The 21,487-nt window shown below is 36.9% G+C and overlaps 3 protein-coding genes and 2 pseudogenes across 3 annotated transcripts; 4 read left to right on the top strand and 1 right to left on the bottom strand.

Annotated features, from left to right (window-relative positions):
- The first annotated feature begins 288 nt into the window (after positions 1-288).
- On the top strand, positions 289-12,752 carry LOC104738210 (uncharacterized; annotated as a pseudogene).
- A 299-nt stretch (positions 12,753-13,051) lies between these two features.
- LOC104736635 (uncharacterized) lies at positions 13,052-13,762 on the bottom strand. The gene has a single exon (XM_010456654.2). It carries the CDS (start codon positions 13,744-13,746, stop codon positions 13,255-13,257), a length of 492 nt encoding a protein of 163 aa, XP_010454956.1. The 5' UTR covers positions 13,747-13,762; the 3' UTR covers positions 13,052-13,254.
- A 666-nt stretch (positions 13,763-14,428) lies between these two features.
- LOC104736634 (S-protein homolog 12) lies at positions 14,429-15,083 on the top strand. The gene has a single exon (XM_010456652.2). It carries the CDS (start codon positions 14,480-14,482, stop codon positions 14,942-14,944), a length of 465 nt encoding a protein of 154 aa, XP_010454954.1. The 5' UTR covers positions 14,429-14,479; the 3' UTR covers positions 14,945-15,083.
- A 956-nt stretch (positions 15,084-16,039) lies between these two features.
- Positions 16,040-16,971, top strand: LOC104736633 (S-protein homolog 13). The gene has a single exon (XM_010456651.3). The coding sequence runs from the start codon at positions 16,206-16,208 to the stop codon at positions 16,668-16,670; it is 465 nt and encodes a 154-aa protein (XP_010454953.1). The 5' UTR covers positions 16,040-16,205; the 3' UTR covers positions 16,671-16,971.
- Positions 16,972-17,143: 172 nt separating this feature from the next.
- Positions 17,144-18,338, top strand: LOC104736632 (uncharacterized; annotated as a pseudogene).
- The last annotated feature ends 3,149 nt before the right edge of the window (positions 18,339-21,487 follow it).

Raw genomic sequence — 21,487 nt, 5'->3', positions numbered from 1 at the left:
AGTAGTGCTGCATCTCCAATCTTGTGGAAGACATTATTAAAAGGAGTCATCATTACTTGTTTTGTTGCTGTTGTTCTTGTGAGTGATGTACAAACGTACTTATAACAAATTAAACCGTTCCAAATTATATATTCATTAACAAAAGCACAGTTTTACACAAAGGAGTGCGTTAGTGAATAAATGTAATAAATAAAGTACATCCGTTTAAAGTTTAACACTACTAAAAGAACCCAAACTCCGAAATATATATACTATTTAGGATTAAAGAACTGAGACATAACTTAAAAGATGACGTTAATGAATCCCAAAACCTTAGTTATAAATCTCCTCCTCCTACTCTTGCTGCAAATTTCCAACTTCTCCACCACTGTCTTATCTCTCAGGGCGTATCATAAGAAAGATTATAAAGAGGAGCATACGGTAAGACCAAACACTGTCACACATGTCGTCATCTCCAACGAACTGTATGATCTGAAGAAAGGAAACGCTGGCTTCGTATGCTCTCATGGTCCCAAGATTTGGCGGCAGAGCAAGCCAGGAGAACGGTATGCTATGATTAGGTTCAAGAACGACGGTAGAGAAAGGTACACGGTCACAAATTGCCATGTCCGGTCCAACCGCGGGTTTGTGAATTTTCATATCTTTTTGCAACCGGACTACTCCGCTAATTGTTACCCTAGTTATATCTGTAAGTACACAATCAGGAAAGATGGAGTTCATTACAAGCCTACGAATAAGTTATATCGATGGAGCCAGTTTCCACGCCGACGCATTTCCAAAGCTTTATTGAGAAAAACATTGTGGGGAACTAACTTTTTTTTTTTTATCTTGTAACACATTATATCGAAACTTATGTCGATCACACAGTGATTTCTATATACAAGAAACATATGTATCATCGCCACTATATAAATCTAAATATATATTGATTTAAGTAATGATAGGCTACATCAATATTAATGCACATACATATTTCATCAACGCAAATTAGTAAGATGATCTCGAGGATTTATTATCGTAGGAGTAACACTATTTGAGCAAACTAAAGAAAAAAAGTACAAGGAGATATATAATTTAATAATTTAAGTCGAAATCAAGATAAAAAGATTTTAAAAACTTAAAATAATGTAGTAGATATATAAATTTTCTATGAAAATAAAGCAAACTACCATACGAATAAAATTAAAGAACTACGACAGAAAAAAGAAAATCAACTTTTGGAAAGAAGTTAGAAAATTGATCAACAATGGGAACACATGATTTATAGAGTATTAGGATTTTAAATCATGGTATACCACAAATTTAATTATATATATATATATATATATTAACTTTTTATGGTTTTTAGCTTAATTTATAATTTTAATTTTTAGTTTTTTTTACATTAAACCCAAGTGACATAATTTCTATTTTATTTGATTACCAAAATTACAAATATATTTTTTGTTAGTATAGAAGATAAAATTGGTTTTACTTTCTTAATTATTAATTATAGTATTTTGAATTCAAAATTTTAATTTAAATTTGTAATAGATTTTATAAAGTACTAGGTTTTGAACCCACGCGCGTGAGTTTATTTAATATATTTTGGTGAATATTATATATGATTGATGATAGTTATGAAATATTATCTTATAAAAATCTTTAAATTACTATTAAGACAATTTTTTTATTTTAAGCACACAATTTTTAAAAATATAAAATAGATAACATTATACTTAAACGTTATATACTCTTTTAAAAATTCAAATCTGATAAAAAAATCATGATTTTATACTTAAACGTTATACTATTTTTTGTTCTCTTCTTCGTCAGCTTCCTCACATTCTTCCACTGAATAATCATTCAAAATCTCTTTTTTAGACTATCACACAACTTGTTAACCAATCTAATTTCACGACCAAAATCATTGCCTCTATTCTTGTTAAATTTGTGCAATTCATGAAATCAACATAGTCATCACATACACTCAATTATTTATACTTTCACCGTATACTTACTCGGTTTTAGATTCATACGTATCGAAATTTCTCAAATCAAAATCCTTAATACTACAAAATTGTAAATTCTCAAACCAAAATCTTTAACACTACAAAATTATAAATTACTTGGAAAGAAAGTAACATGAACAAATGTATAGCTAATTAAACATGTGTGCTTGTCGTCGATCCTTTTTCTTTAAACCCCAAACCTTGACTCAAACAACATCAAATCTAGATCTTGCGACGTCAATCTTTTTTTCTTAGACCCAGAAATACTGAAAGAATATCAACTCATCTGTAAAGTCATACACAAAACATGTATTAACGCCCATAAGATATAAAAAGCACAAATGGAAATAAATAAGATATTTTCAAGATATTTGGAAATTGAATATAAATATTTAATAATACTTAAACTTTTAAATTTTATATAGAGCTTAAATATTTATAACACTTTAATCTTTAGATGTAGTTTCAATATTTATAACATTTTTATTTTTTTTAGAGTTAAATATTAATGATACTTAATTTTTTTATTATATTTTAAACTTTCTATGGAAGTATTTTTAAACATTCTAATAGAAACTAAAATAAACAATCTTACTATAACATAATAAAATTAAAATATTGTAAAAAATAATAATAAACAACTATTGATCTTAAATATTCTTAACTAAAAAAAAAGTAAATTCAAAAGACAGTGTAAAATTTTATTTTAAATCATCAAGGAGTTTTATATCTTGTACTTTTTTTGTGTGTTTTAGAGCTTGATTCTCTCTTGTCATTTAGGTTCTTTAGGTTGTATTTTGCATCAAGTTGTTGTCCTCAGATACTGGAATGGAGGTGTGCAAGAAAGTGAAGGATTTAGAGAGATTTGGAGCAAAAAGAGGATGAAGAAGTTGAATCAAGTTTTGAGTCACAAAAGAATCAAGAAAAATGGTGAAGGAGTAAAAAGAGAAGGAAGAGAAGAAATATCAAGCATTTGCATCGACATAAGCTCCCTAATGTGGATTGTCCTGAAGACACCAATTTATCCTCAAATACATCGAGCATTTGCATCGACATAAGCTCCCTGATGTGGATTATTCTGAAGACATCAATTTATCTATAAATACATCGAGCATTTGCATCGACTTTGCTATCCTAATGAGAGATGATTTTCTCCATGTTTCTTGACCGGATCCGACACGGTTTGTGACACCCCGGTTTCAGAGACTTGCGGAGAGATTTAAAAAGAATTGATTTGGCCACCTATGTCACCAAAGTGCACTTATCTTTTCGGTCAAGGGTCTTGAGAGAACTTTACAGTTGGCGCCCACCATGGGGCTAGACAACAATTTGGCGCCCAACGTGGGGCTAGACGGAATCCTTTCATTTGACGAATAGAGTTTGAAGACAAAGGCGTTTTCGGAAAACCAGAAGCAAGTCTCACACCGATCTCTCAAGTAACGAAGGCGTCGACTCTTCCGCGCCACGCTCTCCAGTGGCCCGCGTCGCATCTCCAAGACCGACCATATGGGGGCGCACCCATCCGGGGACGAACTAGCTCCAGGGCGTCAACATGACTGAAGTAGCCACGGTCGAGGACGCAACACTCACTGGCCGCGCAGCCGTAGGCGCTACGCGTGTCGCTCCAACTAATGGTGTAGCAGTAGGCGCTACGCCCCCTGTTCGTGTAACCAATGGCGTCAATCCAACCGACCGCGAAGCCATAGGCGCTACGCGCGTCGCTCCAACAAATGGCGTAGCTAACGGTGTTATCCCTCCTGATCGTTTAGCTGCTGGTGACACTCCGAATAACCGCGAAGCTATAGGCACTACGCCTATAACTCAACCTCATCACACATCCGCACGCGCTAATATCATCCTAGCTGCACTCGATGAAGCCGTACGAAGAAGTCTGGATCGGATGAGCGGCCAAGTCGCGCAACTAGCGTCTCAAGGACAAAGTAACCACGCAAGGCATCACAGGCGACAATCTGTGCCTCGGCACGAACAGAATGAGGACGCTATGGCTCCACGCACTCCGCGAGCTGAGCAAAACACTCCGCAAGATGAGCAAAACATTCTGCGCGCTGAAAGCCACGCTAATGAAAGGCCCCGACTCCCGTCGATCATCATTGCACCTAATGGCGAGCAGCCTAGGGTACATTTCCAAACCAACCAGATGTTCACGGATCAACATGCTGGTCCGAATCAATCCAAAAACCCTGAAAATCGGTGCTCTACAGCAGGAACTTCAGCAGATACAAGCTCAGCTGAAGAAGATAACGTCTCAAATGCACCGCGTAACAAGCGCGGCACCAGAGCTCGAGACCGTGCTAGCAGAGGCGCGACGTTCACCTTTTACCACAAGAGTATCGAGTGTCAAAGTAAGACGCAACCCCGATACCAACAAGAACAAGCCGATACCGTACGACGGAAAGGGGGATCTCACTGTCTTCCTGAAGTCGATGTCCATCCATATTGGTAATTCGTACTTTTCACCAGAAGGGGAAGATGCGGGAAGTTGTCAACTGTTCGTCGAGAGCTTAACCGGCGAAGCATTGAACTGGTTTTCAAGGTTAAAGGCCAATTCGATCGATGGCTATAAAGCACTGACAACTGCATTCCTTCAGCATCACCAATGCTTCATGCATGTGCCTGCGTCGAATGCCGACTTATGGAGAATGCACCAGAAGCACAAAGAGTCGCTGTAATGACCCTCACCAAGGGGTAAAATTTAAAATAAAAACCCCTGGTCTAAGGACGTGCAAGAGACACAAATGGAAGGCAAGGAAGGAGGGTAGAAGAATTACGGAAGTAATGTCCGAGAAATTCTGGACGAATCAAGAGATGGCCAATGGTACCATGTACCGTACTGGACGTACGTACGCGACAGAACGTACCAGCCGAACGCCGAACGACCAAGGACGTACGCGGACGTGAATTAAAGGTGGGAAGGAGCCCACTAATGGAGTTGAATATTTTATTCAAAGTGGAGGATTAATTTAATCTAATGGGAGTTAGTGGGAAGATTATTTAATTTTGAAGAAGTTAGTGGAAGAATTAAATAATGCAAGGTGGATTAGTGGAGCTTAGTGGGAGAATTAAAGAAATCAAGAGATTTAGTGGAATCAAGGTGTTTAGCTCGATTTCTTTCCAAGTGTCCAAGCATGCTCTAATAGAGACTAATGAAGAGAGAGCACTCCACATGCATTGGCTGCCTCCACCGCCTAAATCATCTATATATAAGCTCTCATCCCTCTCATTTTCGCACAAGACATCAAGGGGGTAAGGAGAGAAAATTTGAGAGAGAAAGTGAGCGAAAGTGAAGAAGAAGAAGAGAAGGAGCAAGCTAAGACTATCGACAATCGACCAAGGTTAAATCGATAAGGAAATCGATTCTAACCGAAGAAGAAGATTCGAGTGTGCCGCGAGAGAAGCATCGTCGAAGGAGACTGATCATCGACGGTTTACTGTGAGTTCAGGCACATACTTTGCTGGCTTAGATGGGGAATTAAAGACATCCATCTAGTGCGCGGTTTAAATGAAGCATGTAGTTGCATTTACTTGAAATTTCTTTGGCGTTTTTCTTGTTTAAATGCATGCGCGGTGAGGTTACACCGGTTACTAGATCAAAATGTTCTAGTGACAAGGGTGATAACTAGTTAAGATACTTGTAAAATTATGAGCTTAAAAACCATATAAACTCAAGTATCAAGTTCGGTGAAGTCTTAAGGCGTTTTAGTCCGCGAGAAATTCCGGCTAAGCGTTGTAAGATTTGGTATTGCTATCCTTCCCATTCCGTACCACATGCAGCCGCGACATGCAACCCATGTTCGTGTGTGTGTAGGGTTGGTTACGAAGAGCTCGGAGGTTATTGGGCTCGCTACCCTGGCCGAGGCTGTCTACACGACGGTGTGGCTTTGAGTGTTATCCGATCACATGCCTTAGTGGTTGCGATTCGGAGATTCATGAGGGGTTAGGGAAAAGGATGCATGCCGGGCCCAATAGAATAAAACTTGTTAAAACGTTTGTTTTAGTTCAAGTTAAATTGTTGTTTCATGTTGTTGCTTGTTGTTGCATGTTGTTGTTTGTTGTTGCATGTAGTTGCGATTGCTTGTAGAACAATTTTTCTTGGCTTGTTAGCTTCCGCATGTTATCTCTGACTGTTGTGTATTGTGCGCTTGCTTATCAAATGTTTAACTCGCTTGCATGTTGGTTACTTATACTTGCATGTCGATTGTTTATGTTCGCATGTTATTGTTTATGCTTGCATGTTGTTGTTGATGGGGTTTGGGATTGGGGTTTAATTCTTTGCAGGAACCCTGAGCTCACTCAGTAATCTTAGATTACTTATGATAAATATTTGTGTTGCAGGTAACCCTAGAGGGAACTAGAGGGCGTGGTGAACGATAGGACTCCGGAATAGTTTTATTTTGTGTCTACTGTAAAATTCAAGTATGTTGTATTGCGACCCAAACTTTGGCGCTAGGCCTTGTGAACCTTTTGTGTATCGTTTGTAGTAAACTCTTTTAAGTATCAATGAATCGGATTTTCTCTAATCGAACGAGTCGTACTGATATAGACTTTGTCCGAGTCGGCTCAACGCACGGCGTGTCTGTAAGGTTGCAAAGCCTTAAGGACGTGTCGTGTGGTCGGGAACCTCACCAAAGGACTTGCCGAGGGGCCTGATTTGTTCTCGCACCCGGCTGGACCATTGGCGAACGTTTCCAAACTAGCGTCCCGGGGCTGTGCAATGGCCTTGGTGGTCATAGTACGGTTTGGGGGCGTTACAGTCGCTGCGAACTTTCATGGCCAGGTTTAAAGGAGTCGTATCTCAGCTCGCTCTCAGCGACGACGCCGCAATAGGTGCTTTAAAAAACGCACTTTATCACGGAACCATGTTCAAGGAAGACCTAACAATCCTACCCGTAACATCTTTGGGCGAAGTCCTTGCATGCGCAAACCGATACATCGAGGTGGAGGAAGACATAGGAAAAGGAAACCCCAACCAGGCCAATGCGGTAGAGAAAGCGCCCGAAAAAGCCCCGAACTCAAAAAATAAGGCCGTAGAAGAGTACTATGAGCCACGCCAGCATTACAATCGGGATTATGCTCGAGGTGAGAAAGGGAGGAAAGCGACAATGTTCACCATCAGTGGAAAGGAGCAACAGCTGGACAAACCTTGGAATGAGTATTATCGTGAGTCCGATGGCCCTAGCTACAAAGGCAAACGCGGACATTCCACGGAAGAGTGCAAGACACTTCAATTGCTCCTTCTTCACAAGCACAAGAGAGACGACATTGATGTGGAGCGAGAACGGAGAAAGGTTAACACACACAAGGACAATTTGTACTGTTTGGAAGATGAGCAGCAGCACGACAGGTGGCGTGAAGAGGAAGCTTTGGCACAAAATGACCAAGCACGGGAAATCGCTCGCTTACCTCCTCCCCCAAAACGAAACCATGACAGAGAACAGCACGAGGAAGCACCTGCTCCTTGCCGAAGAATCAACATGATCATCGGCGGCTTGTCAACATGCCGAGACTCTGTTCGGTTAATCCAAGCTTACTGCCGTAAAGCAGAAACAAAGCGCAGCTGGGCCTCCCATAGCAACACGTTTAAAAGGTCCTCCGATCCTATTACGTTTACTGAAGAGGACGCACGCAACGTAAGTCCGAACAACGACCCGCTTGTCATAGAAATGGTGATTGGGGAAAGTTCGGTGACGAAAATTCTTATTGACACCGGGAGGTCGGTGAATGTAATATTCAAGGATGTACTGATTTATATGAAGATTGACTTTCGCAATATGACACATGAAACACAGCCTTTGACGGGATTCGATGAAGACACTATAATAATTTTGGAAAGACCATGCACATAATTTTTCGAGTCCAATTAAAAAAAGGAATACTCTTTTTTTATTTCTTGTAGTTTTACTTTTAGGTAAAAAATAGGAAAAACTTATATTATAAATAATAATCAAGTTTATGTAACTCTAAATATAGACGCAAAATAAAAATAAAAACCCAAAATAAAAACGTAAAAAGATTGTAATAGTTGGCGCAAACCTATACGTAAATGTTTCATGCCATTGGAACAATTAAATCAAGTGTTAAAAACAGTTTTCCGACTAAAATGGTTACAAAGTACCGATTCAGTTATTTTTAACTTTCTTATGGACTATCAAACCGAAATGTCCACAGAAACAAAAAAAAGTAGCAACAAATATTTATATGGCCTGTGCAACAGATTTCAGTTTCAAAACGTTTTTATAAACTAAACATGAAGAACAATCCAAATCCGATTTAACCTTTCACCCCCAAAAAAAAAATTATCAAGCGGAGTCCCAAAATCGAAAGGTAACGAAACGAATGACGTTCAACATTCATAAATTCATAGCAAACGTAGCGTGGTTTCTTCTATTGCACGTCACTGTGATCTCCTACGCGGATAGGGGACATTTCGTCACAACATGGCTTGAAACGGCCAGAGATCGTTTACCACTGTCAAGCTATTAACAGTGGCCTTGATTATGGATGGCGACGAGCCAAAATGCCATCATTTGGCTCCTCCCAGGACGTACTCTTGGAAGGCGGCCAAAAACTGGAGGAGGAGATTCATCGCTGTCAATTTCGGTCAGTGCTAGGTACAGCAAATGTCGATATCCGTATGACCGCCATTGATTCCGAGATGTGTAATAATCAAAAGGCATGTGCGGTTCATATGGTTACACCGGAAGGGATATTGTTCGATGGTAAAGAATGGGATTTTGAGGAGAGGTATCCAAGGCTTATACCACGAAAATACATCGAAGCTAAGTGGAAAGCCTGGCCACGACGCAGCCGTGGTGGGGGATCTGGAAAACAACGTCGCTCAGGGGGTTCACAATGATTTAGTTCCCATATATAATAAGGCTTAAACGTCAAACGAATGTGGATCATTGGGGTTTCATGATGAACATTATACAGTGGAGTTATTTTTATGTTTAAGGAATTTTGTTAATAGTTTCTTTACTGTACAATGTTTCGAAATATTTTAATCCCTTTTATGTTACACTTTACATTTTAGTTTGTAACTTTATATAATTGCAAAAATATTAAAAACTTATGTTTAGTTTTTCAATTTTTCATCTTTCTTTTTTTTCTGTTAATAAAAAAAATTTATAATAGTATTTTTGCAGCAGTTTTTGCCATTTAAATATGTTTTGGAAAGTTTGAGCATTTAATATCATTGCATTAAATCGATCCCTAGTCATTTTTATGGGCCTATGTTTGATAATAATCGATGTCCTTATTTTTATGGGCCTCGGTATGTTTTTAGTCACATCCCATTTTGCATATAGGCGTAAGAAAAATTTACATAAAATCGTCTAATAAATGCCATATATATGATATCCTTAATTGCAATATAAACATCTCCTTATTTTTAGCTCAATCAAAGATAATTTATTAGAAGAGACATGATTTAACTTACCTTAAAAACCATCACTGTATATATAATACTTCACCTTCCTCTACTATTGAATGTTAAATTCCTTAATAAAATTGACAAGATATCCCAACAACATAATAAGGAAAAAAATTATCAATTTCGTCCTTAACTAGCATTGAGACTCATGTTTAATGTGAATAAAATCATCAATTCCAAAATTGGGAAAATTCGATTTTGTCAAAAATCTTCTACTTGCTCACCAAGGATTACATTAACTACCACCATTTATCACGAACCTCTACACACCATTATAAATAATTCCACTTGCCATCACCTCACCGCACATCTTACCACAACAAATTCGCATAGATCTTAGCAACAAAACCTTCTTTGTGTATTCAATGGTAGTTCATTTGCTCTTCTCTGAGACCTACGTCCATACAAATCTTCATTGAGGATCCAAGTGAAGATCTTGCATTCATTGCACCAATACACTGTCCAAACAGGAGAAACATTAGAATGGTGCTTGCGGATACACATGTCATTACTTTAAACAAAATCATTTTAAGAATTTTTCTTTGGTATAACTCTAACCCTAATAAGATTTCATATCAATATTAGGTATACAAATACTGTAAAGCCCCGACCGTCATCTCTTAGTGGGCTCTATGTCCAATTCCAGTCCATAGGCCCATCTTCCTTAATGGGCCTCACGTCCTCTCAGTAGGCCCGTGAGCCCATCCATATACAAATCAGCACATGATCTTTCCCTGTGTTTTGTCCTCACTCGCACAGTTCCGACAGTCACTTCCCGGAAAGTCACCCATCCTGAGACTACTCCAGCTCAAGGACGCTTAACTTTGGAGTTTTCTCAGGACCCTTGACCGAAAAGGTAAGTGAACTTTAGTGACATATGTGGTTAAATCAGTTCTTCTAAACCTCTCCGCATGTCCTTGAAACGGGGGTTTCATATATACAACATGAAGAAAGATTGTAGTATAAATTTTTGAATATAATTAGACAACAAACTTAGACACAAATTATATTTCAATAGTATATAGATTATATTTATAAAAAAAATATAAAAAAATTTGTCTTGCGGTGTACTGCGGGTCTGATCTAGTTATTCAGTTAAAGCTTGATCCTTCACATAAACAAGTAACACTTTTATAATTGATGCAACAAGATATATACTTAATTTTAAAACAAGGATTCCATATTATGCTAGAATCTTTTTAAAAATATTAATTTAGGTATGATTCTGTAGCTAGATTATTTACATGTTTATAAAATTTTATGAAGCTTTCACTATTTTATCTCTAAAATTTCGTCATAATACAGTATTTAAAAATAATGAAATATATTAATGATTTGTTTTAAATAAATCGTTTACTAAATAAAGTATAGATATCAATCAATATTAGTCTTTAATTTCGTTGCTTAAAACAAATTTAAATAATAAAATTGAAATATATTTATCAAAAGAAGAAATTAATCATTCAAGAAAATTAAATTAAATAAAAAGAAATAAACAGTGTGTTGTCTCAAAGGATCAGAATAAGCTGACCCAAATGAAGTGTTACATCTTAATTATCAAAATGTCGCTTTCTGTGGAGATTCATCAATCCATTATCGACATATGGAGATAGCTTCTAAACATCGAGATCATCCACCTCCTGGACACTTGGATACTCAAGGACATTTAGAAGCTATATTCAAGTTCGCAGAAGACTCATACCTTTAAGTGTGTTATTGGTAAAAATGCCAATATTTTGGCCGATCGATGTTTTAGCAAAAGACGCAATCAAGGATTCTACTTTTACTGTCTCTTGGATTTTCTGGATCTATGTTACGTAAACTCTTGTGAACTTTTTAAATTATCTAGTGGATAAATTGGCCGACAAAAAAAATGTTAATAATAATAATATTGCTTTTGTCTGAAAGAGAGTACATTATTACAACATGGCAACGTAAACACAACCTCCAAACGTTTTTAATTTAGATTACGTGAATGATTTAAGATATCTAGCTATATCGTTCATATATAGTTTGGATAAAGAATGTTAAAAATTTCGTGTAATAAAGTGAATAAAAATGACCGCAAACCATTTTTCCTAATACATATTTAACGGCGCTAAACGTAAACTTTTGGATACAAGTTTTTAAATAAACCGATATTTTTGTTAGGTAATGTCATTTTCAATGTTTACTAAGGTTTTTGGATTATATATCTCCTAATAAACTATTTCAGTACTTAACGTTGGATGGTATAACGAAAAACTAATACTGAGTACCAAACACAAGCTAAATGTACACATCATGGGGAAAGACTGTTAGAAGTTACAACAATAATGTTGTTGTTTTTTAAAAAATGTTTGCTGTAACAAATCAATTGGTATCACTAATTACTACATTGTTGGAGATAACTTATTATTATCATCCGACTATATACACTGATTTTTGAAATTGGTTATCTTGTTAGTAGCTACAAAACTAATTTCCTTTTGATAACTTTTTTGGTTTTCTTTTGTATAATATATAAAACCAAAAAGAATTTAAAGTGTCATCAAAAGAAACCAATACAAGAAAGAAAAAAAGGAAGAAGAAGAAGAAGAAGAGGAAAAACTTAGAGTTACTATTTGCTAATAAAGCCTTAATTTAGAGTTGGAGAAGGTTATTACACCAAAAGAAGAACAAGAAGAAAATCTTTCTGTAACCAAAAAAAAGGAGAAAAAAATATGAGAGGAGAAAATAGTGTTGCCATTAAAGCCCTAATTTGGTGCCTTGTATTGCAAGATATCATATTCCAGGGGAATTCGATTGTAGGAGACGTGGGTTTCACGTTACTGATGAAGAACGAAATGTATGGCTTGGAACGTCCATCGGTTCTCTACCGGTGCAAGTCGTCTGGCAAATCCCTCCGGTGGCACATATCGACTCCCCACGCGGAATTTGCATGGGATTTCGAAGTCCCGCCATTTGGAACCGGCGTGGTGATCCACCGTTGCGAATTCCGGTCGAGCCAAGGGACAGCGGAAATTGAGATCAAGACGTTGTCGATGACATCGATGTTGTGCGGAGGTCATACGTGTTCATACGTCATCAGGCCGGATGGTGTATACTTTGTTGGCTTTGAGACCTATTACCCGCACAATATTTTGTTAAGATTTCTCGAGTTGGTGAGGCCGGTTGACAAGCTTGTCGAGCCATGGAAGGCGTGGTCCCCGACGCAGATAAAAGCTTTACGGGAACGCAACATCACCAGATCACTAGGCAACACCCCCAGGTCAGAAAATGACAAAGATGTTGAGCACGAGAAAGACGACGATTAGGACAAATCATTTCTGTAATGCCGCTTACCAAAAATAGCATAGCTTTCTTTTAAAAAGAAAAACGAAAGAAAGAGAAGAAAACTTGAAGAAAATAGAAGTAGTTGAGCTTTCTTTATGTGCTATGTACAATTCTTTTTTTTTTTTTTTTTTTTTAATCAAGTGATGGTATTGTCTTTTGTATAATGTAGTGAACTATTTGTCTCGTCCCCTTTTGTGTTAAGGAGGCGAGACAATTTCTATAAACAAGTTCTTTCTTTCTTTTTGATAAGATAATAAACAATTCATAATCGATCAACCATACTGCACCTTTGATGTTTTGTTAAAAAACATTTATTATATCTAAATGACAAGAAAAAAAGAATAAACGAACGAATTGAATAAAATCTACACTCACATTACAAAATAGGAACACCTCAAGAAAATATTAGAAACATCAAATCCAAGTTAAGACATCAGTAATGCACTCTTTAATGTTATAGACATTGAAAATGTCTTGTCCTGAGCCACTTCTTACCGTCTACAACAACCACCACCAAGGCTTCCTGGAGGGAGGTGGAGGAGGAGATTTCCTGTAGTAGAAGGCTCTGTGAGCTTGAGGAGAAGGAAGATGAACAACCGGGGGTGGATAGATTGGGGTAGGGGGTGGAGGAGAAAGAGCAACCGGGGGTGGATAGACTGGAGTAGGAGGTGGAGGAGAAAGAGCAACCGGGGGTGGATAGATTGGAGTAGGAGGTGGAGGAGAAAGAGCAACCGGGTGAGAATAAACTGGAGGAGGAGGAGGAGAATGTACTGGTGGTGGAGAAGAAAGAGCAACAGGGTGAGAATAAAATGGAGGAGGAGGAGGAGGAGGAAGAGTAACCGGAGGTTGATAAGGCGGTGGAGGAGGAGAATATAGCGGTTTGTAGTTAGTGGGAGTTTGCAGGATTTTTCTGCTGTTGTTGGCTTCAGAAACTGTCAGTAAGATTGCCAAGAGAAAAACTAGGGTGAAGGAAAGTCCTAGAGACGCCATTTTTCAGGTTATTGTTGAGATCTTTGATTACACTTAATTTTGTTTCTATCTATATATAGTCCATGTAACGATGTAAGTTCTCTTATAGGCTCCCCACTAACTTAATACTTAGGATTTATTCAAGATCGTAGTTTTCAAGTAAATATTAGTATTATAAGTACTAGTGAATATTAGTATTTGTTAGTCAACTGGTTAAGCTGGCTTTGCTTTTTGTTATCATTTTAAATTTCTCTTCTTGTACTAATTGAGGCTTCCCTCTAACTAAATGTTTGATTAACCAGTACGTAGTATTAACTATTAAGTTCTTATTAAGAAAATGGTTATTTCAGTTCAATATATTATATATATAATCCAAGTATATATATAATCTATAATGTCCATACAAGTTGTGATTACCTATATATAAGTACAAAAGATAAGAGCAACCTGACTAGCTCGAAAAGGCTGTCAATAAGCTAAACCGGATGATTAATGTAAAGCTTTTGGTTTCGAGTTATTACCAAAAGTATATCAACAAAGTAATTACAAAAATTGTGGATGTAAGAGAATGACTTGTTACATGTCTAAAAATAGTAATGAAAATGTGGATGCGAGAATAACTAAATCCTTAAGCCGTTACATGTCTAAAAATAGTGGTTCCTGTACGAACCGCTATCACCGTCCCAAAATCAAAGAAGCAAAATCGAGTGAGCAGAAAAGAAAGAAGAAAGAACATAACAATAATTTTACACGTATGGGAACTAAAAAGATTCCCAAAACCCGCAACGGGAACATTGTTCTTGTACTTATCATCACCATAATGATGGTGACTCACTCCCATGGATTTAAACTAGAGATCTGCAACGAGATCGAGGGAAGGTACAGGAGACTTGTGTACAAATGCTGGTCCCGAGACAACGATTTCGGGTGGCGACAGAACTGGCCAGATCAGATCAAGGACTGGTCCTTCGCCATGTCGCTATTCCACACCTTCTTCTACTGCCACTTCCGTACAGGGTATGGGCGCGTGGATAAGCAGCTAGTAGCGTCGTGGGATATGAAAGACCAGTGTGGGGACAGGAGCACATGCACTTGGGTTGTTAAGAAGGACGGACTCTACTTGAGACATTGGAAGACCATATATTATAGTAACAAGTATGGTAATGAGAGGTGGAATGAGTATGTTCAACATGATATCCTCAAGAAATCTTGGAGCTAAATTAACAACTTGTCGACGTTGATCGTTATGAAAATCTTGAGGATGTCGTGATTTTCGTCTCCGTATGTTTATATTCATGGTAATAAAAACATAAATTGTAAACTATATATATGGTAAAAAATGAGAAAGAACGTATCTATAGTATGGTGTTAATTAATTGTATTGTGAAATGTGAATAGATCAATAGCTGGGTACACTTGACAATGGTAATCAAATGAATAACAAAATGTGAAATAGTAGATTGATGGAACCTGAGAAACCTCTTAGCTGCTTTTGTTAGCTGACCGAAGGTATGTTTTTGAGACAACGCTTTTAGTAATGTTTTGAGAATATCCTCTATATTTCCTCTAGCTGTTTAGAATCTAGGTTCGTCTTTGTTCCTCGAGAGAAAAATTGTGCATGTCGAGCTGATAGTCTAGCTAAATCTTCTTTAGTTTCAGACTCTTTGTATGGCTCCGAAATTTCTTTTTCTTTTTCTTTTTTTTATCAAATATGGCTGCGAAATTAAGTTTAATGAAAACACCCTTTTGTCCCCAAAAGAAAAAGTAACATTTTCGATATCATCACTTTGTGACCGGTAATTGTCAAAGCGGCACACAATGAATGACAGAGATACAAGGTTACCAATCAAACCTGATTTTAAGCAGAGAGAACAATTGTTTTGGAGTACGAAAAAACGGAATAACATAGTGTAAAAAAGAAACAGAACGAAAGTAATTTTTATTTCCATTTTTAGGAATTATATGTGTGATTGTTTAAAACGAAAGCGGTATGGGTTACTACGACATGTATATTTATAATGACTGACATACCATTTATTTCCTTAAACATTAAAAATAAATAATAATAAAACGTATTTTCTTAATTATGAAAACGTGAAGGACTTGGTTAATGTTGTGCATAACAAAAAAGTTGCAAAACCGCGTTACAAAACTAATAACGTGTACGATAACGTTCAAATCTTATCATATACATATGTAATAAACAATCTCAAAGAGGATGATGTCAATTGCGGTCAAAGTTTCTGAAACAGCACATTTTTATTTTTCAACTTTTGGGATTTATTCTCTGTTTTCTCTCCAAATTTAGATGAAAATAGCTTCTAGTAATTCTAAATTTGGAAGCCGTAACAGTAACGGTCTAATTGCCATTTAATGCACATTATATATCGATTCCATCTTTACCTGTCCCAATTTATTTCGTAAGCCCCAAGACTTGACGAAATTACGTATTAAGAAAACATAGCGATCGTTTGATCCAAATGGGGAGAGACCTGTTCTGGTGCTTCTTCGTGGTCGCGGTGGCGTTGTTACCTAAACCAACCATTGCGGGGCGTCTCGAGCTAAAGAATGAAATCACGGGGGTCCCTAGGGTCCGGAAAGCGAAGCTGGCTGTACGGTGCTGGTCAAACGAGGACGACCTTGGATGGGATATGCTAAAGCCGAAGGAATCACGGATATGGAAGTTCACGACAATGAACATGTGGCCGTTCCAGAAAACTGAGTTCAGGTGCCAGTTTCGTAGTGGGTTTGGAACCACGAACGATGACGTGATGACAGTGTTCTCTGTCAAGGATGGGTTTCGGAAAGAGTGCGGTGTAGGAGGGAATGAGTGTTTTTGGGTTGCTAAGAAAGATGGATTCTATCTAAGAAGGATCGTAAAGGATGACGATGGTCGCAAGAAATTTGTTGACGTCCTCAAAAGCAAATGGGTTTGGAAATGGTGAATCTTCAATCTTCTTACCCAACATGCATCGATATCTTCTTCTTTATTTTTTTTATTTTGTTTGTCAACAACATGCAAAATTGTGTGTTTGCAAGTGACAAAACACAACATTATTTGGATACGAGTCTTGGTCACAACCATCGATATTACTTATTCATTCTCTTTTACCCCCATTGTATTAGAATCGTACGACAGTATATTGAAGATATATTCATGGGGATGGGGTTATCGTGCTTCTCTGTTCTCTAGACTTTTATCGTGCTTCTCTGTTCTCTAATCCGATTCACCTTGTTCTTAGGCTATTGTGAATGAACTCTGTGTTTTCTTTTGTGCGATTGCAGTTTGTATTGTCTAGATCTGTTACCCTCATCGAACTTAGTTCCTTCTTCTCTGGATTGTTGTTAAAGTACGAATTTTTAAAGTTTGATGTTACTTATGGGGAAGTTAGTTTATTGCAGGGTTTATAAAAAAGACTGTTTCTTCAAGTTATACAACAACATGCCGAAAGAGAAGAAAGACCGGTCGGATAGGTATAGACGATCATCGCCGCTGTGTTGTGAGTCAAGCCTCCTTGGTTTGAAGAAGCCTAGTGAGAAACAAGTTAAGGAATGGGAAGAGGCTCGTTGTCCTGTCTGTATGGAACATCCTCACAATGGGATTCTTCTCATTTGTTCTTCCTATGAAAACGGCTGTCGTCCTTACATGTGTGACACTAGCCATCGCCATTCTAACTGTTTTGATCAGTTCCGCAAAGGTTCTAAAGAGAAGCCACCGTCTTTGTTTTTACTTCATCACCAAGAGGAAAGTCATGTACCTACTACTACTGAGACAGAAGATAATGTAGCATTAGACTCAACTGCTGTAAATCTAGGAGAAGAGGCTGCTGCATCTGAGGTTACAGTTGCGACTTTTGGAGAAGGTGAGAGCAGGGGAGAAGAATTAGTAGATGAAGGTATTGTAGCAACAGAGGACGACCAAGAAAAAAACAAACCACCTAAGCTTACTTGTCTGTTATCCTGTGGACATATAAAAGAATGGGTAGTCGTGGAACCTGATCGGTGCTTTATGAACTCAAAGCATAGAAGCTGTTCTTGTGAGACTTGTGATTTCAGCGGAACCTACTCCGATCTGAGAAAGCACGCAAGGGTTAAGCATCCAAGAGTAAGGCCATCAGAAGCAGATCCAGAGAGACAGAGAAGCTGGAGGATGCTAGAAAGGCAGAGAGATTTAGGGGATTTAATTAGCACACTCCAATCTTCTTTTGGATTGAATCTGTTTGATGATGGTGGCTTGCTTACAGTGTTCTTGCTCATCCGCGTGTTTAGGCCAGAGTCAAGTGGACCAAGGAGTAGCTGGTCAGGTACATCTAGAGCTAGGTCACATATTGGTGGGAGAAGAAGATCTTCAAGACCTTCAAGGCTTTGGGGTGAGAGCTATGAAGGTAATACTGGAACATCATCTAGAGACTGAGGAAAATAATCAATCTTCTGATGAACAAGAGTCTGGATCTCGAAGACGTCGTACTAGAAGAAGAGCTTTCATTGACGATGATGATGATGATGAAGAAGAAGAGCTGTGATGCCTATTTAAGATCTACCAATTTGTGTTTTAAGAGTTTATTGATAGATCATGTTCATTTACCCAGCTAACAAAAACAGCTTCATGCTTAGTTCTCCGGTACCCAAAATCTAAAAAATCCAAGATCAGTCAAAAGCGTTGATATAGAGAAAAAGATGATCGAGTAAAGAAGCAAAATACAGTTAGGAAAACTAACCTTGAGAGGATTGATCAAACCCTTCTGCTTCAGTGACTCCAATGAAACTTCATCTCCCTCCTGAAATCCAGCTAGTATTTGGGTAATCCTGAACGCATACCTGTTAACAGAACACAACAGTGCGATGAATGCATCAGGAAATAAACAAGGGTATGGATCAAAGAAAGATTTCTAGTACCACAAATACAGCTCTATTCACTAACTACAAATTCAGTCCTTGGTTCCCAATTCTGCCCTAACCAAATAAAACGGAGTTGACATTATCAGAATAAGATAAAAGGGGTGAAGAGGAAGTACCTTTACTCAAAGCCAGAGCCACGACTGCATCATTCTCAACCTGAAACACAAGCAAAAGAAACAACCTTATCTAACTTAAAATACGCAAACGGTGGCAGTGTCCACATACCTAAGATGTTTCTCTACTGAACTTGAACAAGAATTGTTGTTATTCATTCCCCAACATTGGCAGGAAAGATAATTAAATAGATGATACAGTCAAACATCTCATACCTTCTGATATTTCTTCAGTAGACATTAAAACCAGACGCTGATTGCTAACTGGTTGCTCAATGAGGGCAAACAATGGATGCCTTTGCTGTGATTCTACAAGAGGGGATCAAGAAATTTGAAACATAGCACAATTCCCATTCTTCCCCAACAACTTGTACCAATCTTAATTTCCCTTAAATCATAATTTATCATTGCCAACCTTTCTCATTTACAAGAACTTGTAACGGCCAAATAAATCAACTTCTATAGGTCTCGAAAACAAACACTTGGTAAAAGAAACACTAATAAAGGCTCACATAATAAGAATACAGCTTTTTCAATCAAGAATTTTGATATGCTCAAATTTACGCAAGAGCTACTCTCTCAAATTAAGAGGTCACTGTAATACTTAGGGGTCGAATTCCACAGAGACTCAAGATCAAACACAATAAATTATAGAGTTTTGTTATTACGCTAAACAAGATGATTTAAATTAAAAAGAAAAGCAATACAAAATATTAAATAAAATTGTTGTAAATTCAGAAGATCAAAATATTAACACTCACACCTACTTTCTACTACTCATATACTCAGGAAATTACAAAATATTAAATTAATAAATTAATTAAGATTCAAGCAATTAAAAATCAGATCTAGAACTCTAAACTCTTTTGTAAAAGAGAATTTTGCACTCACACCCACTTTCTCCAAAAGTATTAACACTCACACTTACTTTCTACTACTCATATACTTTTCTCAAGTTTAATTACATTTTACCTCTCACTCCTTCTAATCCCTTCTATTTTTCTCTCTCTCTCTATCTCTCTCTCACAATTATTCAACCAAACAATACATCTTATTCTTCCTTGTTTTGCTTTTGCTTATCCATTGAAAGAGAAAAACTTATTTATGTTTCTCTCCCTTTCTCTCTTACATTTCTTTTCTAAAGTTTTCAAAAACCATTCCAACAATGGTGGAAATCTAGAGAAGGTGAAATCTATAGATATTTTTCTTTATTACTTTAGATTATATGAAATTTGATCTGGGGTTTCTTGGTTTTATTGTGATTTTGTGATTTTACTGATTAATTGTGAACTTTTAAATATTGAATTTTTTTTGTTCGATCTGGGAAAAAGTTTGAGTTTTGTTGTGTGAGTGTTATTTATTACTTATATTGTATCCACAAATAGTTATCCATTTGGATAAGTTTGAAAAATAATGTATCCACAAATATTGTATCCATTAATAGTTATCCAAGTGGACAAATATCGTATCCACAAATTGCACTATAACCTCATATGTTTCCATATGGACACGTTGTCATAGTCACCTGAATTGATGTGTATTACTTCTATTCTGTATGAATAAACACAAGTAACTATCTATTAACAATACTGCAATTGACTATCCACTTATCATTGAACAAATGTTCAACGACAAATGGATATTTTATAATCTAAAAATTCATCAAAAATATAGCAATATGTATCTTAAAATATAGAAAATATATAATCATAACATATTGTATATAAATAAATATAAAATTTGTTTTATAATAACCATTTAAAAAGTTAATAACAAAAAAAAAAGAGAAAAATAGAGAAAATAAGGAGAGAAAGATGAGAGAGGCAAAATTGTCCAACTAACAATGACACCTAAGCAGCAAACTTAAGAAAGTATAGCAAGTTTGTAAAGTGGGTGTGGGTGCAACAAGTTGAACCCAAAGTGGGTGTGGGTGCAATAAACCCTTTGTAAAATAAATCAGTTCTCACTGCAAATATTATCTAAATTTAAAACCAGAAAATCCAAATCTCTTTGTAAAATTCTAGGTTAAAAATCAGCTTTGAATACAGGTTTAGATTGTTCACAAAATTACTAAATCAAATCTCTTTGTAAAAAGTAATTTTGCTCATCAAAAGGTTTTATCAGGAAAATCAATTATATTCTCACATCAATTAATTTTCCTGTTATTAATTCTAGATGGTCAATCAAGGATTAATATGAAGAACAACCTATGATGAAGATCTCGAAAGGTAATAAATCCTTAATAAACAGATCTAATAATTCATAAAATCCCTGTGAAAAACCCTGAACCTAACAAGCAAACTACTCAGACATATTCAATGAAGAACAAAACATAATTCTGAATAATAAGCAATTGAAATTAAAAGAGTAAAGAGGGAGTTCAAGAATTCTTCTCTCAAAGTAGTTCAGATCTCTCTCCCAAAAGCTCTCAAAATCTCACAGGGTTGCAGAAAATAAAACTTGCTAGAATAAAACTTCAGGGTTTTCTAAAACCCAAAAACGCTATATATATGTCCTAAAACACATCAGTGACTTGTGTTGCAAATATGGAAAACTTCGGGCAACTTTGTAAAACTTCCAAATTTGTGATTCTTCATCGGCTGAACATGGGTGTCGACCGATGCTCCTTCGGTGTCGGTCGATGCTGCTACTCTGATCCGACTCCAAGTTCTTTTCCTTCTGTAAAATGCTCCAAAGTCATCCACATTGCTCCACTTTGCTCCTTTTGTGTCAAAGTCTTAGAAAACCTG

This window comes from Camelina sativa, chromosome 13, assembly GCF_030686135.1.
Source record: "Camelina sativa cultivar CO46 ecotype springtype chromosome 13, ASM3068613v1".
Taxonomy (NCBI): domain Eukaryota; kingdom Viridiplantae; phylum Streptophyta; class Magnoliopsida; order Brassicales; family Brassicaceae; genus Camelina; species Camelina sativa.
Note: the sequence above shows the minus strand (reverse complement) of the source record. Positions and strands in the feature narration are given on the sequence as shown.

Bases quoted from the DNA above. Each gene is read 5' to 3' on its own strand.
- LOC104736635 (XM_010456654.2), bottom strand. From the start codon at position 13,746: ATGGCGTCTCTAGGACTTTCCTTCACCCTAGTTTTTCTCTTGGCAATC.
- LOC104736634 (XM_010456652.2), top strand. From the start codon at position 14,480: ATGGGAACTAAAAAGATTCCCAAAACCCGCAACGGGAACATTGTTCTT.
- LOC104736633 (XM_010456651.3), top strand. From the start codon at position 16,206: ATGGGGAGAGACCTGTTCTGGTGCTTCTTCGTGGTCGCGGTGGCGTTG.